Source organism: Mixophyes fleayi, chromosome 7 (genome assembly GCF_038048845.1).
Source record: "Mixophyes fleayi isolate aMixFle1 chromosome 7, aMixFle1.hap1, whole genome shotgun sequence".
Taxonomy (NCBI): Eukaryota; Metazoa; Chordata; class Amphibia; order Anura; family Limnodynastidae; genus Mixophyes; species Mixophyes fleayi.
In genome coordinates this window covers 126814514-126833227 of record NC_134408.1, presented here as the reverse complement: position 1 = coordinate 126833227, position 18714 = coordinate 126814514, and the positions used below count along the sequence as shown (strand labels likewise).

The 18714-nt window shown below is 39.3% G+C and overlaps 1 protein-coding gene across 1 annotated transcript; it reads right to left on the bottom strand.

The window, feature by feature from the left end:
* Positions 1-835: 835 nt before the first annotated feature.
* LOC142098557 (protein kinase C delta type-like) lies at positions 836-17968 on the bottom strand. The gene is made up of 9 exons (XM_075181393.1): positions 17623-17968; positions 15052-15152; positions 11743-11913; positions 10289-10380; positions 8481-8543; positions 6769-6907; positions 5929-6072; positions 5216-5344; positions 836-1788 (listed from the first exon to the last, which is right to left on the bottom strand). The coding sequence occupies exons 1-9, from the start codon at positions 17966-17968 to the stop codon at positions 1624-1626; spliced, it is 1350 nt and encodes a 449-aa protein (XP_075037494.1). The 3' UTR covers positions 836-1623.
* Between the last annotated feature and the right edge of the window lie 746 nt (positions 17969-18714).

The following is an 18714-nucleotide window of genomic DNA, read 5'->3' as shown; positions in this document are numbered from 1 at the left end:
CTAAGATTGGAGTTAAACTCAAATTCTCCTCCGGCTATCACCCTCGGACGAATGGACAAACAGAACGAGTGAATCAGGACCTAGAATGTTTCCTGTGGTGCTTCGCCTCTGATCATCAGACTTCCTGGAGTGATCTTCTTTACTGGGCTGAATTTGCCCACAACAATCTCCTGCAGTCCTCCTCAGGCCATTCACCATTCTTCGTTATCTATGGGAGACATCCCACGCCTCCTCTCCTATCCGAGGCTCTTTCTTCTCAAGTACCGGCTGCTGACTTCCTCATCCATGACCTTTCTCAAATCTGGACTCAGACTAAAACAGCACTTTCTACTTCTGTGCAACGACATAAGAGAGCGGCTGACCATCATAGGAGAAATTTTCCAGTCTTGTAAGTGGGAGACCATGTTTGGTTGGCTACTCGCAACCTCCGACTTCAAGCTCCATCAATGCAATTGGCTCCCTAAGTTTATAGGTCCTTTTGCTATCTCACAAGTCATCAATCCTGTTTCCTACAAGCTTTCTTTACCTCCTTCCCTCAAGATCCATAACGCCTTCCACATTTCCTTGTTGAAGCCTCTAATCCTCAACCAATTCTTCAAGGAACCTGTTTCTCCTCCACCTGTCAAGACCTCTCTAGGTGCTGAATTCGAGGTTGAGAGGATTTTGAAGAGACGTTTTTTCCAGCGCAAACCCCAGTATCTGGTACATTGGAAGGGCTACGGTCCTGAGGAAAGATCCTGGGTTCCGGAGGTCGATCTTCATGCTCCTCATCTCCTTGCTAAATTTCTGAAGAGAGCTAATCCTTCTCCGAGAGGGAGGAGGGAGGGGGTACTGTCAGACGCCGTCCCCGCTGATTCCCTGTCAGACGGGGAACGGACGTCTGACCTCCCGCTGCGGCTGCTCTCCGGAGTTCCTTTGCAGTCCTCTCGCTTCCGGATCTCTTCTGCTGCTGTCGGGCGCTGATCACCGCCTCCCTGTGCCTGCCAATCAGCTCCTTCTGACCATTATTTAAACCTGGCTCTGGTGCCATTAGGGTGCCAGAGTAACAGGTCTACTAGCCTGTGTTCCTGGTTCCATTGCTCCAGTCTCTCCTGTGTGTTTCTACAGTTCCTGCTTCCCGTTCTGACCCCGGCTTGGCGACTATCCCGTTATCTGAGTGACCCATATTGTACTGCGACCCCGGCTTGGCGACTATTCCTTCGGATTCCCCTTGGTACCGTATATTCCTGATTGGCAACCCGCTTGTCTTATGTGGGCATTCAGGTTGACACAGATGCCGGGTGCTGCAGGTTACCTATGGATAAGGTCAAGAAGCTATCGGATTTAACTGGGGAGGTACTTTCAGCCCCTTTGAGGCCTCTTCGTCGCGTTCAGTCCCTTTAAGGCTCCTTTAATTTTGCCTGTTGCATCATCCCCTGCCAAGGACCCCTTGGCTGGCTTTGAGCGGTCGCCAATGTCGAGTCCAGGAGGGGCGCAGCCGCCTCATCAGCCCAAATTTAACACCAGTCTATCGGAATTACTTTCTGTTAAGATTAAGTTCATGGGTTAAGACATATAGACATGAACATTCAAACACATAAAATATATACATTTGAGAAACCATCACTCTAACCAGCATTGCTCTCATCTCGGGCTCGTTGCTGTTGGGAGCGTTTTCCACTTGGAGGTCACAAATGTGAACCCTCTAAATATGGCCTGGTCCTTGGCTGCTATTGATGGTCTCTGGGCCTCTGCTTTCTCCATCCAGCTTAAATCCATCTCTCTGGAGGGTGAGTGTGTGATCGTTACCTATAGAAAAGCAAAACAAAAGTGTACTTTAGCTATAACTGTATTTTTTTTAGGAGATACAGAAATCATTTATGATGCTGCCAATTGTTCTTCTTTTTGAGCAGTTTGGGCCTGACTCATCATCGGAGGCATCTTGTGTTTATATAACGGTCACATAACATGATCATAGTTCTGACCTTATTCAAATACAAGCATATCTCACATTACTAGCTGTATGTAGACTGCTGTATCTTAGTCGTCAGTATCAGTCAGCACTTACACCTATTCTGTAGCTAGTGCAAATGATGTGGCTAAAAAACATGTACTGAAGAGAAAACCAGGACTTGAATCAACCACATCTGTGTTGTCACTCCCACAGCATGGCCTTACTGTACATTGCCTACGTTCATTCACCCCTTCCTTATCATATTCCGCCCCTCAAGTCGTAGGCATTTACACTGCCTATGACTTGAGGGGCGGAATAGGATAAGAAAGGGGTGAATGAACGTTTGTGTTCAGAGATCATTTGTGTTCAGAGAGGAATTGCATGCAATTGCATTCCCTGTTGCAAGGTACACTTCTGAGCATGCTCAGAGCTATTTCACACAAGATAGGGCGCACAAAGGGAATTACGTCTAAAGATGAATCAGGCTCCTTATGCATGTTGGTGCGAATTTTTGGCTCTTGCAACATTTCTGCAGATCGCTGAATGAGATATCAGAAAAGTGGCGCAAATATAGAAAGTTATCGCTCAGAATATCAATTTTACAGAGGTCTCTATATTATTGCACAAATCATCCAATTGTGTCATGTGAGCTTTCTGGCCTCGTACACTATTACAGTGGTACTGGAAGAATAAGAAGGGCCTGAGTCATTAAGGAAAGTAACGCAAAAAAAGGGGTAAATGTTCTCCGGGACAAGCCATGTTACAATGCAAGGGGTGCAAACTAGGTTATTATTTTGCACATAAGTTAAATACTGGGTGTTTTTTCATCTAGTACACAAATACTCGCTAGCTTATTTTTACACTGAAATTTAAAGTTGATCTAGGACATGCCCTTCCCCAACTATATATCTGTCCCCACATTTTAAATTTACCTCCCCCTCCAATGCAACATGGATTTGCCCAGGTGCAACATTACTCCTTTTTTATGCTTTGCCCTTAATGACTCAGGTCAGAAGAGTTTATTTAGAGGAAAGCAGCATATATTTATTAGAGATGCTCACTGACCCCGTGAACTGGTTTTGGTTTTGGTTTTGGATCGATCTGGATTAGGTTTGTGTTTTGCTTTTGGCAACACCGCCCTTGTGTGTTTTGGTTTTGGTTATGGATCTATATTTTTTAGAAAAATTGCTAAAATATATTAAAATCACATAGTTTTGCTCTTTTTTTGTTCCTACATTACTATTAACCTCAATAACACTAATTTCAAGTCATTTGCAGTCAAATTTGACCACCTCACAGGTCATAATATTATTTTCATACACTTTCGGACAAATACTGCAGCGACCTGGCTGAAGCTAAGCAACAGAGCAATGACTCAAACACACAGCAGTTCCTAGCACATCTAGGAAACATTGGCACACAGCAGTGGCAGAATAGAAAAGTGCTGCAAGATGGAATTGTCCTTGGATCATGAAACCAGTTATGGTCCATTTGATCACTCCAACCATTTCTTGGATAACTGAGGTATTTCTACAGCTAATACATGGCGACTAGCGCTGGCCACCCCCCCTCCCCCAGGATGTATGCATTTATCAGACCCAGACAAATCCAGGGTTACCTGTATAACACTGTAACTGCAGATTTAGAAGACCAAGACTGTCAGCCATATTATTTCTATTTCAGCAATGACAATTAGCAGTGGAGCGCTCCTTTTTGTGTGTAACCTATATAACACCAGACAATTTGACTGCAAACTCAGAAGGAAGCCTTCCAGCCCTAGTATTTCTATTTCAGCAATGACAATTAGCAATGGATCAATGGAGCTTTCCTGAATGTCACTGTAGACTTTGTTGAACACTGCTACCCCTCCTCTTTCTATTCTATCTGTGTTGCTCCAAACTGCTCTACAGACTGTGCTACCCCTTCTGTGTCTCTCTGTGAAATGGCGCTAGATCGCAGTTGAGGGCGGTACTTATAGAATTCAAAAATTTTGATATCCGAGATCCAACGACATAACGATGACGTTTTGCCTCGTTTTCGATTCCGAAAAAGCGCGAAAGTACCGAGCCGGCTCGGCTCAGTACTCGGATATGCTAAGTTCGGGTGTGTTCGGTTCTCGGGGAACCGAGCCTGAGCATCTCTAATATTTATATACAAGTATCACAGAGTGATGTAAAAAATAACAACAGCTGTTATGACATCACAGCAGCAAAATATATTGAAACAGGTTGAAATGTTGGAAGGACACACTGTAAAGTCTATCACAATTGTAAATCACTATTTACTGACCACAGATTCCTAAATGTTTTTTTTCAAAGTGTAGGACAACACGGGTTTGTGAGGGGATCATCAGATACAACCAATACATTTAGTGGGGAGATTTCTGTCTTTCTAGTATGGAAATATATTAAGCTAATGCAGTATAGCTGTAAATCATGTGTATTATGTGAATTATATGCCATTAGTCAGATAAAAGTAATTACACAGTGGAGGTAATTTATGAATTGCTCCCAGTGCTTACTATAAAATGCCTTGATTTTCCATCACCTCTTATAGATGTTCCACCCGGAGCACTACTCTGTGCTCTAGAGAGACGCTTCCATAAACTAGATGTGTATCTCTGTGTGCAGAGAGGCTAATTAATCTCTGGAAGTCACTGTGCAAAAGTGTAAACATGATCGACCTACTAAAACCCCTTTCATTGTTTCTTCAGTTTTTCTTCTAAAATACTATATTATATATGACAACTTTGAGTATGTGGAGCTCAAAATGCAACTTAAGGACAAAAGGGTTACATTAAACGTTTAGGATGAGACCCAAAGACCACCAGCGATGAGCTAGTGCAAAAGAAAACCTGGTTTCTGCAATGATCTGGAAATGTAAGTGTGCTGGTGCCTACTACCTGATGTGTACAAATCTCCCTTATTCTACACAAGTCCTCTGACTGTGCAAACTAGTGGTTTTCCACTAACATCATCATCTTGCTCTGCAAGCCCATGCGCCTAGATGGAAATCTAGGTATAGTGATGGAAATCAAATGTGCCTTGTTGTAATCTTTCTTTAGCCCTGAACATGCATTTTAAATTTCACTGTCATAATTGTAAAGCAGACATGTTTTTTTTGCATAAAAAGAAATGTGAAATGGTTGCATGACATCTGATACATATGTACACATATCGGCATCTCAGTAGGTCTATGTGCCTTATACTTATGTACCATATGCTGAACAGCATTTATTTACAGGCTCTCCAAGTGCTTGTACAAGTTCTGCTGTGTACTTACAGGTGCAGGTATGTATGGGGGTTCAACCTTAAGGGCTTCCAACGAGACCCAGTCAATATGCTTAAAGAATGGATGCTGGCGGATGTTTCCATGAACTCCTAATCGCATGCCTTGATCTTTACAGAGGAGCTAAAAGAGAAATTTGATTTTAATTTCGGGACTTTGATTTACTCAGCACGGAGCACAAACTTTTTCAGACATTGCATCTCTACACAATACAATCAATTTACAAACATTTTGCTGCCAGAAACATATAGCGTGATTTGTCCATGGCTACAGGAGGTCGATAAGGAGATCAGATCTGGGGTCTGTAGTATATCTCACATTTCTACAATCAGAACATCTAACCATAAATCATTCCTTATATTTGTCCTAATATTGATCTCTCTATGCAACTACGGGTGTTCTATGCAACTTCACTGGAATGTACTTTATCTTTATGTATTTTACTGTATCCTATTGTGTATGAGAGGAGAATATCTCTGTTCAGGAAATCTATGAGTAGACATCATTTATCTCACATTTCAGGAACGGTCTCTGTTAGCGCAGTGTCACATGGTCTAGTTTATGTTGTGTACATGCTCTTGAAAGACAATGATTTTTGCACATAGTTCTCACAAGTAAAGTGCTGAAGCAACTTTTCTGCCTATAGATATTAAAATTGCATCATTTACTGTGATAACTACTAATATTAAATTTAAAATGTATTTTACCTTTTTCACGATGTCCTTTACATCCGCGCCAAGTGCTTTAAATAGTGTGGTGTGGTACTTAAGTCTTCCAGTAACCATTTGGGTCATAATGACGCCAAATGAGTACCAATCAGCACCGGCATTATACTCCTCACCAGACAGCATCTACCGGCAGAGAAATAATAGTTATTACATTTGTTTTTAGCAATCAATTTTTCCTTCTTGTTCTTTAATCCCATTGCCCAAGTCCATCACTCTCTATATAATATTTTATGTGAAAATAGATAGATACTATTCACTTACCTTTCCCCACACTTTCTTCCTATTTACTGATAATAATACTTTTATTTATTTATATAGTACTTTTTTTTCAAAAGTGCCCAATAGTGACATTAAAAGACATATCATTTAAAACATATAATAAAATACAGCCTAACCTTTCCCCCCAAAATAGGTATCTAGCACCAGTATTATAGCCAGGACTCCACACCAGTAAAGCAGGGCATAATGAGCGTGGGGTCTATCTCTTTCTGTTGTTGGATCATCAGTGGTCTTCTGCAGACAAATCAATTGTACAACTTAAACAGGGTAGAACTGAAGTCTCACTATGAAGTGAGAATGATAAATATGCAAAATTATCTATTTATGTAACGGATAATGACAATGACTGATAATCTCTGTTGGAAGGTCTTGTGTGAAACAGCACATTGCTTTACTCATTATTGGATACTTACAGATGCAGTTAATGTGCAGGCTTCTTCTAAAGTGTCCCCTTTGTAGCCACATTGCTTTTCTCTAGGCTTCTATACAAAATATCTATAGTTACATAAGTAAACTGTAGGAAAATCCTGTGCACCTCACCTCAGGAGCAACATAGCCGGGCGTTCCAGCATATTCAGTGGCTGTTCGGTCTCCATAGATGTTCTCTATTGCAAGACCGAAGTCTGCGATCTTTACATGGCCCGTTTCAGTCACTAGGATGTTCTCAGGCTTGAGGTCTCTGTGAAGAAACAAAACCTTTGTATGCACTTTGCCATAAAGCGATGCTTTCATACAAACAATATTTATTTTGTTGTGTAAAATGAAATTACACTTTAATTATGTACACTGTAAACATTAGTAGTTTTGAATGTAGGTTTAATAGCAGTGTCACTCTGGAGTGTCAGCGCCTATTATAATCATTTTCACATTAGTGATATCGGTTTTCTCACTTTTGTATGTTTGTTATTTATGTGTTTAGAAGTATTCTATTACATTTCATAAATAAAGTCCTAATTAGAAAGTTAAGAATCCTTTGATGACTTTTAATGCTCTGAGAATGATTGCATTTAGGGCCATTTTAATATTCAAAGCAGATTTAGCATGATGCCATAAACAAACCCAATTTACTAATCTCACCATTACTGTTTATACCCCCACACATTATACTCAGTCGTGTCCTCACACATTATACCAGAACATTATTCCTGCACAGTGACCCCACACAGCTTAGATACCCTGTGCAGAGCCCTTTCCAGTGACTAGTATACAGGATTGCCTTTCTCCTAGACCACATTTTCTGTGCTGCTCCCTGATACCCTGATTTATTAACAGGCCCAAACTCAATCACTTCCCATTTGTTTATAATAAATAAATGTTTTTATTTACCAGTAATTAAAATGCTCAGTGATGTTTTTAATGGTGGCAGACATGGGTGACTCATGGCATCAGAGCCCTTGCACCCAGTAAAAGTACATATATGTAAAATAAGTTACAAATGTGATGTGATGATGAAAGCGTGGCCTGCCTAGTACCCTCTTCTGTCCTAGGCCAGGCCTATGTTGCTTGGTATCCAGTTTAGAACTTTCTAACTCATATATTGAGTTAGAAACCATCCACCTACCAACCATCCACTTAACCCCCATCTCCTCCACTCATTCTCCCCTCTCTCCCATTCCCTCAACTGGCTCCTCTTGTGCCTGGTCTGTTTAACCCTCCCTTAGGATGTAAGCTCGCTTGAGCAGGGCCCTCTTCCCTCCTGTCTCCTTACCCGTTCTTCTGCTCCGTGTCTATTGCATCTGCCTGCCTGGAGTTTCTGAAGTATTGGTACTTTTGTTTATTGTTCTGTACTGTTATACCCTGTATAGTCTACTGTTTGTACTATGTGCGGCGCTGCGGAAACCTTGTGGCGCCTAACAAATAAATGATAATAATAATAATAATATTGTATCACTGCATCTATGAGCTGCTGCTAACCTTTACTATTATTTGCTAAATCACATCTTGTAAAACTCCCATACTGAACTCTGGTAACGGATTGGACTTTCAGAACATGAGAAGAAATTTAACACTAGCGAAACATAGCTTATGTTCAGTTTCCTGGCTTATACTAAACTCAACTGCTAAATTTTCATGGCATAAAAGAAATAGAGCTGCTATCAATCAGTTGTAGAGGGAAATATTTGCAATGGATAAAAGTATGACAATTAGAAAGTAGAGAGCAGACCTCTTATTAAATATATTATTATCTGGAAATTAGAATCCATTGTAATATAACTTTATTAAACTACTGTAAAACCATAGATTATAATTACCGATGGACTATGCCCTTAGAGTGGAGGAATTGTACCCCGCATACAATTTCTGCACCGTAGAACCTGGTGGAAAGAAAATAAGTTAATTTTGCATTGGTGTAATGGTACATTTATGGCTAAGAAAACTCCCCAAAATCCTTTAAAAGTCCCCTGGTTTTTTTTCTGCACTGACCAACTGTCTAATATGATGTTTCTTGTTCTGTGCGCTAGATAAAAGTCTCACATTTTTTTATTCAATATATTCCTTATAAGGATTTATAGAAAATAAGTATATAAATTAAAAAAATAACTAGAATACAATCAGACAATGATTATGTCCATTAACAGAGGAGTTGTTACAAACTATAGTATGGAGCCTATCTGACCACTTCTAAGATCAGCATAAATGGTGCCACATGCAAGACAATTTCTTTGGCTTATTTAGAGTTGATAAACTGCCTGGAATTGTTTAGCGTATTAGCTCCCGCAACCAATAACAATCAGCCACAACAAGAACAACATTATATCTTTATCCTGCATGCTCAAAAGTGTAATAATCCGTGACCGAGTCATGTATGTAACACATATGTTGTTTGATATAGGGAGAGAGACTGTTCCTTTGCCCCAGTGATGTGTCTTGTGTGATGCTGCTATAGGGGGAGAGGACATTGATGTATCTCTGCCTCAATCAACAATTAAATAAACATTAAATAAAAGGCTTGTAAGGAAAAATACGAAGCATCCAGTATTGGAAATACCAGTAGGTGCCAATAATGGTAATACCATTAAACGATATATCTATAGTACATAAACGCAACAGTAGCAACATGCATGAATAACAGAAATCATATGTTAAAGAATGATGGCGGATTTAAGGGCAGGGAGGGTTTGATAAATAGGCCCATATGACTGATAACTTAACGCTGTCAAAGATAGGTATCACATATATGCAGATTTGAAGGGAGACCTTTTGGGGATTTTGTGTTCAGCTGATATATCCATCTTTCTTCCTCTTTCAAGATCATGTCAATAAATCATCCCTACTCCTCCATAGTTTGAGACATTTTTAGATGCAAATAAATCTGAGAGCAGTGGGGTCGATGGTCTGTCAGGAAGTGATTTTGAAGGCGATGGGATTTCCAATTTGTTGGTTATATTCTCAGATGTTCTGAGATTCTTACTTTTAGTCTTCTGATGGTAATTCTGATACACTGAAGGACATTCTGACAAATACCCTGCTGGTGTCACACATGATTTTTGTAATTCCAAATGTTCATGCTTGACACACAAAATTTAGAGGGTGAAGTTTTAGACTGCAGAGGCTGAAGAGTGTCACAACTAATAATAGGAGTAGATGGGCAGATTGGGGCATTCCTAGCTTAGTTCATCCAGGCACTTCAATGCATCTAGTTCTGAGAGAATGCAGGTGTTCCAGGTTTAGTGTCCGGCCATAGAGACTAACTGGCCCCATACATCTAACTTTACATATTGCTGGTTTTATCAATCATGGTGACATTGCTAAGTTTTTATCTGGGACCCAGAACTTATAAATATCACAGAGCTAACATGGCTATGCTGATGACTTTACCCAGGAGCCAGTTAATGTTGAGACTGCGACCTGTTTATCACTGCTTATATTTTTGTATCCTACTTATAAGATATAACTCAGATATGAGTCATGCTTTAGAACATCTATTTCTATTGGAAGCACTCTTTCTGCAAAATATAGTGTAAATAGTAATTTATAATATGCCATCTATCTTCCTGATCAATGCATTTAGTCCTTCCTATATCCAGTGGCTTTTACAATGTATTATTCTTATATTTACCTTGCACTGGGGATGTTAAGGGGGCCTTTCCTGCACAGCAAGTCGTGGAAATCTCCGCCTCTTGCATATTCCATTCCAAGTAGCACAAGCTCCTGTTTTGTGGTAGAAGCAGAAGTATAATTAAATATGTGGGGTTAGTCAGGAGGAAAATATAAACCAAAAATTAAGAAATATATATGTTATGTATTTTTAAAAATGTCCCTCCTTTCCTGTTTCCTTTTGGGATTATAACAGACAGACATTGGGAGTGAAAGATGAGGCAATTGGAGACATAAAGAACATGAAGTAATACTAGTCAGACTTTCAGCAAGAAGGAAGTTAGAGAATATGCTTTTAGGAGACAATAGCAGAACAGACTTGAGGAAATGCAGTCATTATTCCAGAGGCTGTATTAGCACTACAAGCTGTTATTGGTAGCAGCCATACACAACCCGTGGGCCGCATGAGGACCCCAGGCCATTTCTTGCAGCGTACATGTAGCAGGAAAGATGCAGAGGTACCTATTAATATTATTATTATTATTATTATTATTATTATTATATTATTATTATTATTATACCTAAGAAATATAACTCTTCCCCTGTATTAGTCCTATCCCACATCGTACAGAGTCTCAGGGTAGTTGTAGGGGTTTGCCCACTGTGATGCAGTGAATCACATCCATTTGTTAGTGAAGTCAGTCTGGCAGTGAATCAGAATGAATGAGCTACCAGACCATCACTGTATTACAGTTGAGCATAGTTTTGCATTTGAGACTAAGTTCCGCTGCCTTGGAAAGCAGGTAAATTATATGAAAGGAAAAGCATGACAGGAGGGGTGCAGGGAACAAGTGTGTTGCAACAGAGGGGACTGGATGTTTTACAGGCGAGGGATGGGGAAGAAATGTGTTACTTTAGAGATAAAGGGATAGGATGTGTTACTAGATAGGTGAGGGAGAGAGAATGTGTTACCACAGAGGTAGGAGGAGTGGGAAAGAAATGTGATACAACAGGTGGGAGACACGAAATGTGTAGCTACAGTGGTAATGGGGAGAATGTTTTACAGCAGCGATGGAGGATGATATATCACCAACTATATGATAAAAGGAGTCATGGACAGCTGGTTCGTAACTGAATTTCCAATGTAGGACATTTCATCCTCATGATCCACTACCTTGTCCCTTATATCAGTCCAGTGAGTGCCCATACCCAGATAACTCCAAAATGAAATGACTAAATGACCAGTACGGAAGTAGTGGACAGGGCAGGAGATTCAAAACTGCTGTGGAGAAGAATATAAACTGGATGTGGAACTTAATTGTGATGTGAATGAGCCCGAAAGATTCCGGATGTATCTGGAATGTAGGAGATAAGATTTGCTGTTTTAGTAAAGAAACATAATTTCCAGTAGAAACAAGTGCGGTTATATTACATATGTGTGGATATTTGGCAATAAGGAGGTGGTCACAGTGGTACCTTGGTCTGGAAAGCAAAGCAGCCATGAACGAGGAAGGCGCTTCCAGATGCAAGTTGTAACACTGTCCTCTCCACCATCACATGCTCACTGCCCTCAACTAGCAGATCCCTCTTGCTGATGACTTTCACAGCCAAATGCTGACTTGTATAAGAATCTTTTGCCAGCAGGACCTAGAGGAGACATTACAGGGTCAGCCTCATAAAGAGCACACAAACATAAAGACAAAAGTATATGTAACATTAGAGGACAAATAAAGTATGTGTGCAAAGGTTTATAGATATCTTCTGAAATTGTGACATTATCTTTTAATGATGTTACGTGTTATATAATGGAGAATTCATATTTATAACATTTAACTATGTGTTGCCATGGTTTATCTAAATGTCCCTAACCACTAGTGTAAAATATTAATGGGGACCCCATCACATTCCCGTTGAATAATAACACCCAATGCACATACATACACACATATATATACAAATATATGTCCATGGAATTTTACCTATGATGCCTGTCGTACTGGGTGTTTTACAAAATCTACCCTTATCACTTGTCTGCCCAACTCATGTCACAACATTAAAACCACCTGTCTAATATTGTGTAGGTCCCCTTTGTGCCACCAATACAGCTCAGACCCGTTGAAGCATGAACTCCACAAGACCTATGAAGGTGTCCTGTTGTATTTGGCACCAAGATGTTAGCAGCTGATCCTTTAAGCCCTGTAAGTTGTGAGGTGGGGCCTCCTTAGCTCGGACATATTTTTCCAGCACTTCCCGTGCTTGATTGGATTGAGATCTGGGGAATTTGGAGGCCAAGTCAACACTTTGAACTATCTGTCACGTTTCTCAAACCATTCCTGTGTTGTATATTTACTAAACTGCAGGTTTGAAACAGTGGAGATGTTGACTATAGCAACCAATCAGATTCTAGCTTTCATTTATTTAGTGCATTCTACAAAATAACAGCAAGAATCTGATTGGTTTCTATAGGCAACGTCTCCACTCTTTCAAACCCGCAGTTGAGTAAATATACAGCCTTGACTGTTTTTGCAGTGTGACAGGGTGTATTATCCTGCTGAAAGAGGCCATTGCCATCAGGGAATACCATTGCCATGAAGGGGTGTACTTGGTAAGCAGCAATGTTAATGTAGATTTTTCGTGTCAAAGTAACATCCACATGAATGCTAGGACCCACAGTTTCCCAGCAGAACATTGCCCAGAGCATCACACTGCCTTTGCCAGCTTGCCCTCTTCCCATAGTGCATCCTAGTGCCATCTCTATGCCAGCTAAATGACACACGCGCACCCAGCCATCTACATGATGTAAACTACAACGTGATTCATCAGACCAGGCCACCTTCTTCCATTGCTCCAAGGTCCAGTTCTGGTGCTCACATGCCCATTGTAGGTGCTGTCGGCGGTGGACAAGGGTCAGCATGGGCACTCTTACTTGTCTGAGGCTGCCATGCACTGTGTGTTCTGACATCTTTCTATCATAGCCAGCAATAACTTTTTCAGCAATTTGTGCTACAGTTGGATAGTGTGGTATAGTGTAGGATTGGACCAGATGAACTAGTCTTCACTCCCTGTGCGCATCAATGAGCCTTGGACGTCCATGACCCTGTCGCCAGTTCACCGGTTGTCCTTCCTTGTACCACTTTTGGTAGGTAATATAACCACTGCGGGAACATTCCACAAGACCTGCGGTTTTGGAGATGCTCTGAGCCATTTGTCTAGCCATCACAATTTGGCCCTTGTCAAAGTTGTTTAGATCCTTACTTGCCCATTTTTCCTGCTTCCAACACATAAACTTCAAGAACTACCTATTATATCCCACACCTTGACAGGTGCCATTGTAACACAATAATAAATGTTATTCACCTCATTTGTCAGTGTTTTCAATGATGTCACTTATCAGTGTATATATGCTCAACCTGTGTTCTTTGGCTCAAAGGATCTAAAGCTCAGACTGCCAATGCCAAGCCTCTAAGTGATGTCCAGGAAGGGTACTTTGTACATGCTCCCTGTGCTCTTTCAACTACCCTGTCTTGTGGGCAGAGCTGGATTTAGACGTCATGGGGCCCTATGCAAGATACTGGTTTGGGGCCCCCTCCCTAAAAAAATCCATAGCACTATAGTTTTTAAGCATAACATATACCCCTATTTAGGGGCTATCTGGCAGACTTTAGCCCAGGGGGCAAGCATATAGCACTGGCCCATAAGTAGCGGCCCATTTCTAAAGGGTGGTCTCATCGCCGGCCATGGGAGTGCCCTCTGGGGACCGCTGGGCCCTAGGCAATTGCCTATGTTGCCTAGTGGTAAATCCGGCCCTGCTTGTGGGCAAAAGTTTGCAGCACTGATAAGTACAGTGGTTGGTATTTGTTAAGTGTGTATTAAATGTAGAAGTGTAATTAGTTTGCACTGAAGTGCAAAAATCAGTTTTTATTTTTTAATACAGGACTAGTTAAATAATATTAAGCCAGGAAGAGGGTTATTTACAGCGCCATTCCCTGCTTTTATCACAGAGAGTTAAAATAATTGCTAATCCTGAAGTCTTCACCTCAATTTTTATAATCAGACGCATATCTATCTATCTATCTATCTATCTATCTATCTATCAATCTATCTATATATCTATTTATATATCTATCTATATATTTTGGTCAAAGCGGGGGTGTATACAGAGGTATGCCGTACCGCCACTTCTCTTACCTACCTTTACTTACCTTCATTGTAAAACTATTCAATTCCACTCACTTACATTTTTAATGCCCCCACTTCTAAATTTCCACTTCAACCACTATATACTATATATATACATTTCTTTACACAATGTATAAAATAAAATAAAAAATCACACACACAAAATTGAAATTTATAGTAAAGACAGAGATGATATCCTATCACTCTCAAGGTTAATGTAAGTTGTAAATGCTGCTGCACCGAATTTTATTTTGAAAGAAATAGGTAAACGTCTAAGTTAATAAAAGGTTTGGACAATGAACTTTACAATTCTTCTGCCTGCATGCAAAACATCTCCTTATTATACCATAACTGCACTGCAGAACACAATGAATTGACAATATTGTCCTCCCAACTTTATAAATGTGCACAAAACAGAATTCACATACATTGCAGATTATTATTCCATTGAATGGCGAGCAAAACTGAAACTGAAAGATTATATCTGCAGAGAGGCCTTTTCCACTGCAAGATATAATATATGCTAAACTTGGATGAAGCTCATGTCTAATAACATCCGCCTTCAGACATAAATACCTTGTGACTATTGAACACTCCATTACTTACCTTTCCAAAACTGCCCCGTCCGAGCTCACGGCAAAACGATAGTCTCTGGATGTTGTCAGGGACTTTATCTCCGAGGCAGATGGGCTGAGCAATGCTGGTTCCTAATGGAGTGATAAAATAGATTACATCAACATTTGCTTTATATAATAGACTATATTATAGACTATAGGTTGAGCCAACAGTTCTATTAATTCCTAAAACTGGGACAGCTATGTGATATGAAGATTCCCATTTCTATACTTAGGAATTCTACTTATAATTGAGTGCTAAGTGCAGTTGAATAATATGGAGTAATACTATTCATAATAATAACATACAAACACAATAGCACACATACATATCTGCGTGTGTGTCTAACTTCACCGAAGGAGCTTTGTGCAATGTGCGCCTACACGTATTATTACAGTAAGTAAAACCCTCTATGAAGTGCAAGCAAATATCAGTGATGTTTTACTGCCTGAACTTCCTGTGGAGATGCATCGCTCAAGGCTCCTACAGGACCATAGGCTCAACTGAATTCCTCCCTTCATTTTGGTTGATTTCCTTTCTGTGAAAAACAGGACAGTCTACAACATTTGTATTTGCATTACATCTGCCAAATGTGTGTGGTCACATGACAATGCTCTTACTATAAACCAATCACTTATCAGCGCCTAACCAGCAGCACCGGGAATTGCCATATTCAAATGTGCAAAGCCCTGCAGAGAGGTCTAGACTTCAGTATAGAACTTACCAGGGTTACTGACAGTAAGAAAGAAGCTATTTTGTTCAAGAGAAATGTGAGTAATAACCATCCCTCTTCAGACACAACAAGAATACACTTAGAAGGGACACCCAGGGGTCTATGCATCAAGCTTATTTCCATGGCTGTATTTGTTATGCATTAACTGCCTCTGTGAAATCTCCCCCGTTTAGGCTAATAACGTGCGGCATCACAGTCCCTATAGATTATTATAGGGACTACGATGTTCTGCAATGCTTAAAGCTTTGCTAAGCTTCGCATAGCCCAGACCATTAACGCCATCTCAGCATGCGCATAGCACTCCTTTCTGTCACCTCAAGAAAAAAAACTTAGTTACAGAGGGATCACTTCACCGGGGCTCCCAGAGTAGCCCCGACATGATGCATCCTAACGGTACATAAATATACATCACTGTGATGTGCAGCGATACATATATAGTTGTACCGCCTCAAATTGATGTATAGACCCCCCAGTGATTCTGAAATTGTGTAGAACTGTGAGACCCTTACTTACCCCATTGTATTTTGGATGCAGATATTACTTTTAGATCTAGACAAGTTTTCCTTACAATGTGTCAGTAAAAAATGTTAGTAGTCAGTAATATTTTATAACATTGTCATGAAAAAGCATTTACAAATAAGTGTCTGGGCACATTAAGGGGTAAGAGGATTTATCATGTAGTTAGGTAAGGAACATTTGAAGACACATTAGTAAATAGTGATGTTGACAAGAAACATTATCACATAATTTATGAGATGTGATTGTGATCTATGTGCTGTGACAAGGAATTGGAATGGAACAACACAAAAAAAAACTTCAGCCTACATTCAGAATTGCCCATCTCTCAGGAAGTAGGTCTTGGGGCATAACGAGAGATGACATACAAGTAAAATGCTTTTTATATTGCTCCATAACTCTAGTTTAAGAGTTGACACATCAATGATTGAAATATTAATTCCTGTATGTTAAATTATGTACAGTACTATATATATATATATATATATATATATATATATATATGTATATATATATATATGTTTATATAAATGTGTATATATATGTATATATATGTATGTATATATATATATATATATATATATATATATCATCATTTATTTATATAGCGCCAACATATTTCGTAGCGCCTTACAATTGGATATATATATATATATATATATATATACATAAATGTATATATATATATATATATATATGTGTGTGTGTGTATATGTATGTGCGTATATACATGTGTATATATATATATATATATATATATATATATATATATATATATACATATGTTTGTAATACAGTGGTGTACATAATTTATAATATATATATATATATATATATATATATATATATATATATATATATATATATATTTATCATGAGTAATGGTTTAATAAAATTAGGCTAAGTTACTTACAGCAAAACATGAATTGGTGGTATTGACTTACTGGTAGACTCAATAGTGCTTATAAATGATAATCTTTGTATTTATTGAGAATAAGGGTTGAGTTATAGTTGGACTGAAATATTGTACCCCTTGGACTAAACCAACATTTTACATATTGTATGTTTTGTACAAGAAGTATCAGTAATTTGTAAGGTTTCATTTAAATCATCTGTTTTTAATGTGCAATTTGTCTTTGCTATGGAGATGTTCTATTCAATCACACAAATGTCAAATGAGAGATCTGGATTGGAGCAATGTTATTCAACACCTGTCTACAATAGGACAGCACAGCAAAATCAATGTAAATTGGTTGTATGAGAATAATTTCTATGTACGAGTCCACCGGTGTAAATGAACCTTCAGTATCTACCTGGTCCATCCTGAATATGTTTCTCCATCTCTGACCCAGATGTGACCTTTCTCCTTTTCTTCCCGTGCCTTCTCTTCATGGACACTTTCTTCTGGTCTACATCCGATGAGTCTGAAATTCTTCTTTTCTTCCTGTGCTTTCTCTTCATGGAGACTTTCTTATGGTCTTCATCCGATGAGTCTGAAATTCTTCTTTTCTTCCTGTGCTTTCTCTTCATGGATACTTTCTTCTGGTCTTCATCCGATGAGTCTAAAAGTCTTCTTTTCTTCATGGCTGCCTTCTTCATCTCTTCCTCCTCTTTTTTATCTTCCTCCTTGGCGCTTGTTCTCCGCTCTGGATCCAACATTTTCTCTGAGACAACTGCAATGCAGGTAGGTTGCTTCCAACTGTCGCTGTGGTTGTCCACTGGTCTGAAAGTAAACACCTTGGTTGCCCCGGCAACAGCATCATAGATTCTTGCAGTGAGGGACCATTTAACTGCCAATATCACTGTGATATATATGGTTATCCTGTATGTGTTTATGTGCATTTAACATAAGTTGGGAGGTATGGGTGATATTGACACTGCATAAAATAGAGGTTTCCTAATTTAGGGATTAAGTTGAGTTTATCAATGAAGATTAAAATTGATTTATGTTGAGTTACATATGGAATTTTGTTTACCACTTATTTCAATACCCTTTTTTTAAATTTATAACAATACCAACTAGTTATTGGAAGAGTATACTCAGAACACACAGTTAGTGCAAATTATGATGTTTATTGAACATGAGTCTTACAGTATAGTCTCTTGTAAGATGTGAACTTTCCATGACTGACAAGATACCATTCAGGAACCTAGTCAGTCATGGAAGTGTCACCTCTCACAAATACTATCATCCTTCTTGAGATATAATGGCTGCTTTCCTCTGGATCCTGTACTGTGCCTTGTAATTTATATTACCATTCTAATAGTATCTATGTACACGTTTTATAAACCAGGCGCAGAATGGTCTTAACTTAGCTGCGTTGTAATGTTACGTAAATATCACCATTCAGGTCCCTAAGAGTTTTGATTCACCAATACCAATGTCATAAATTGACAAAACATCT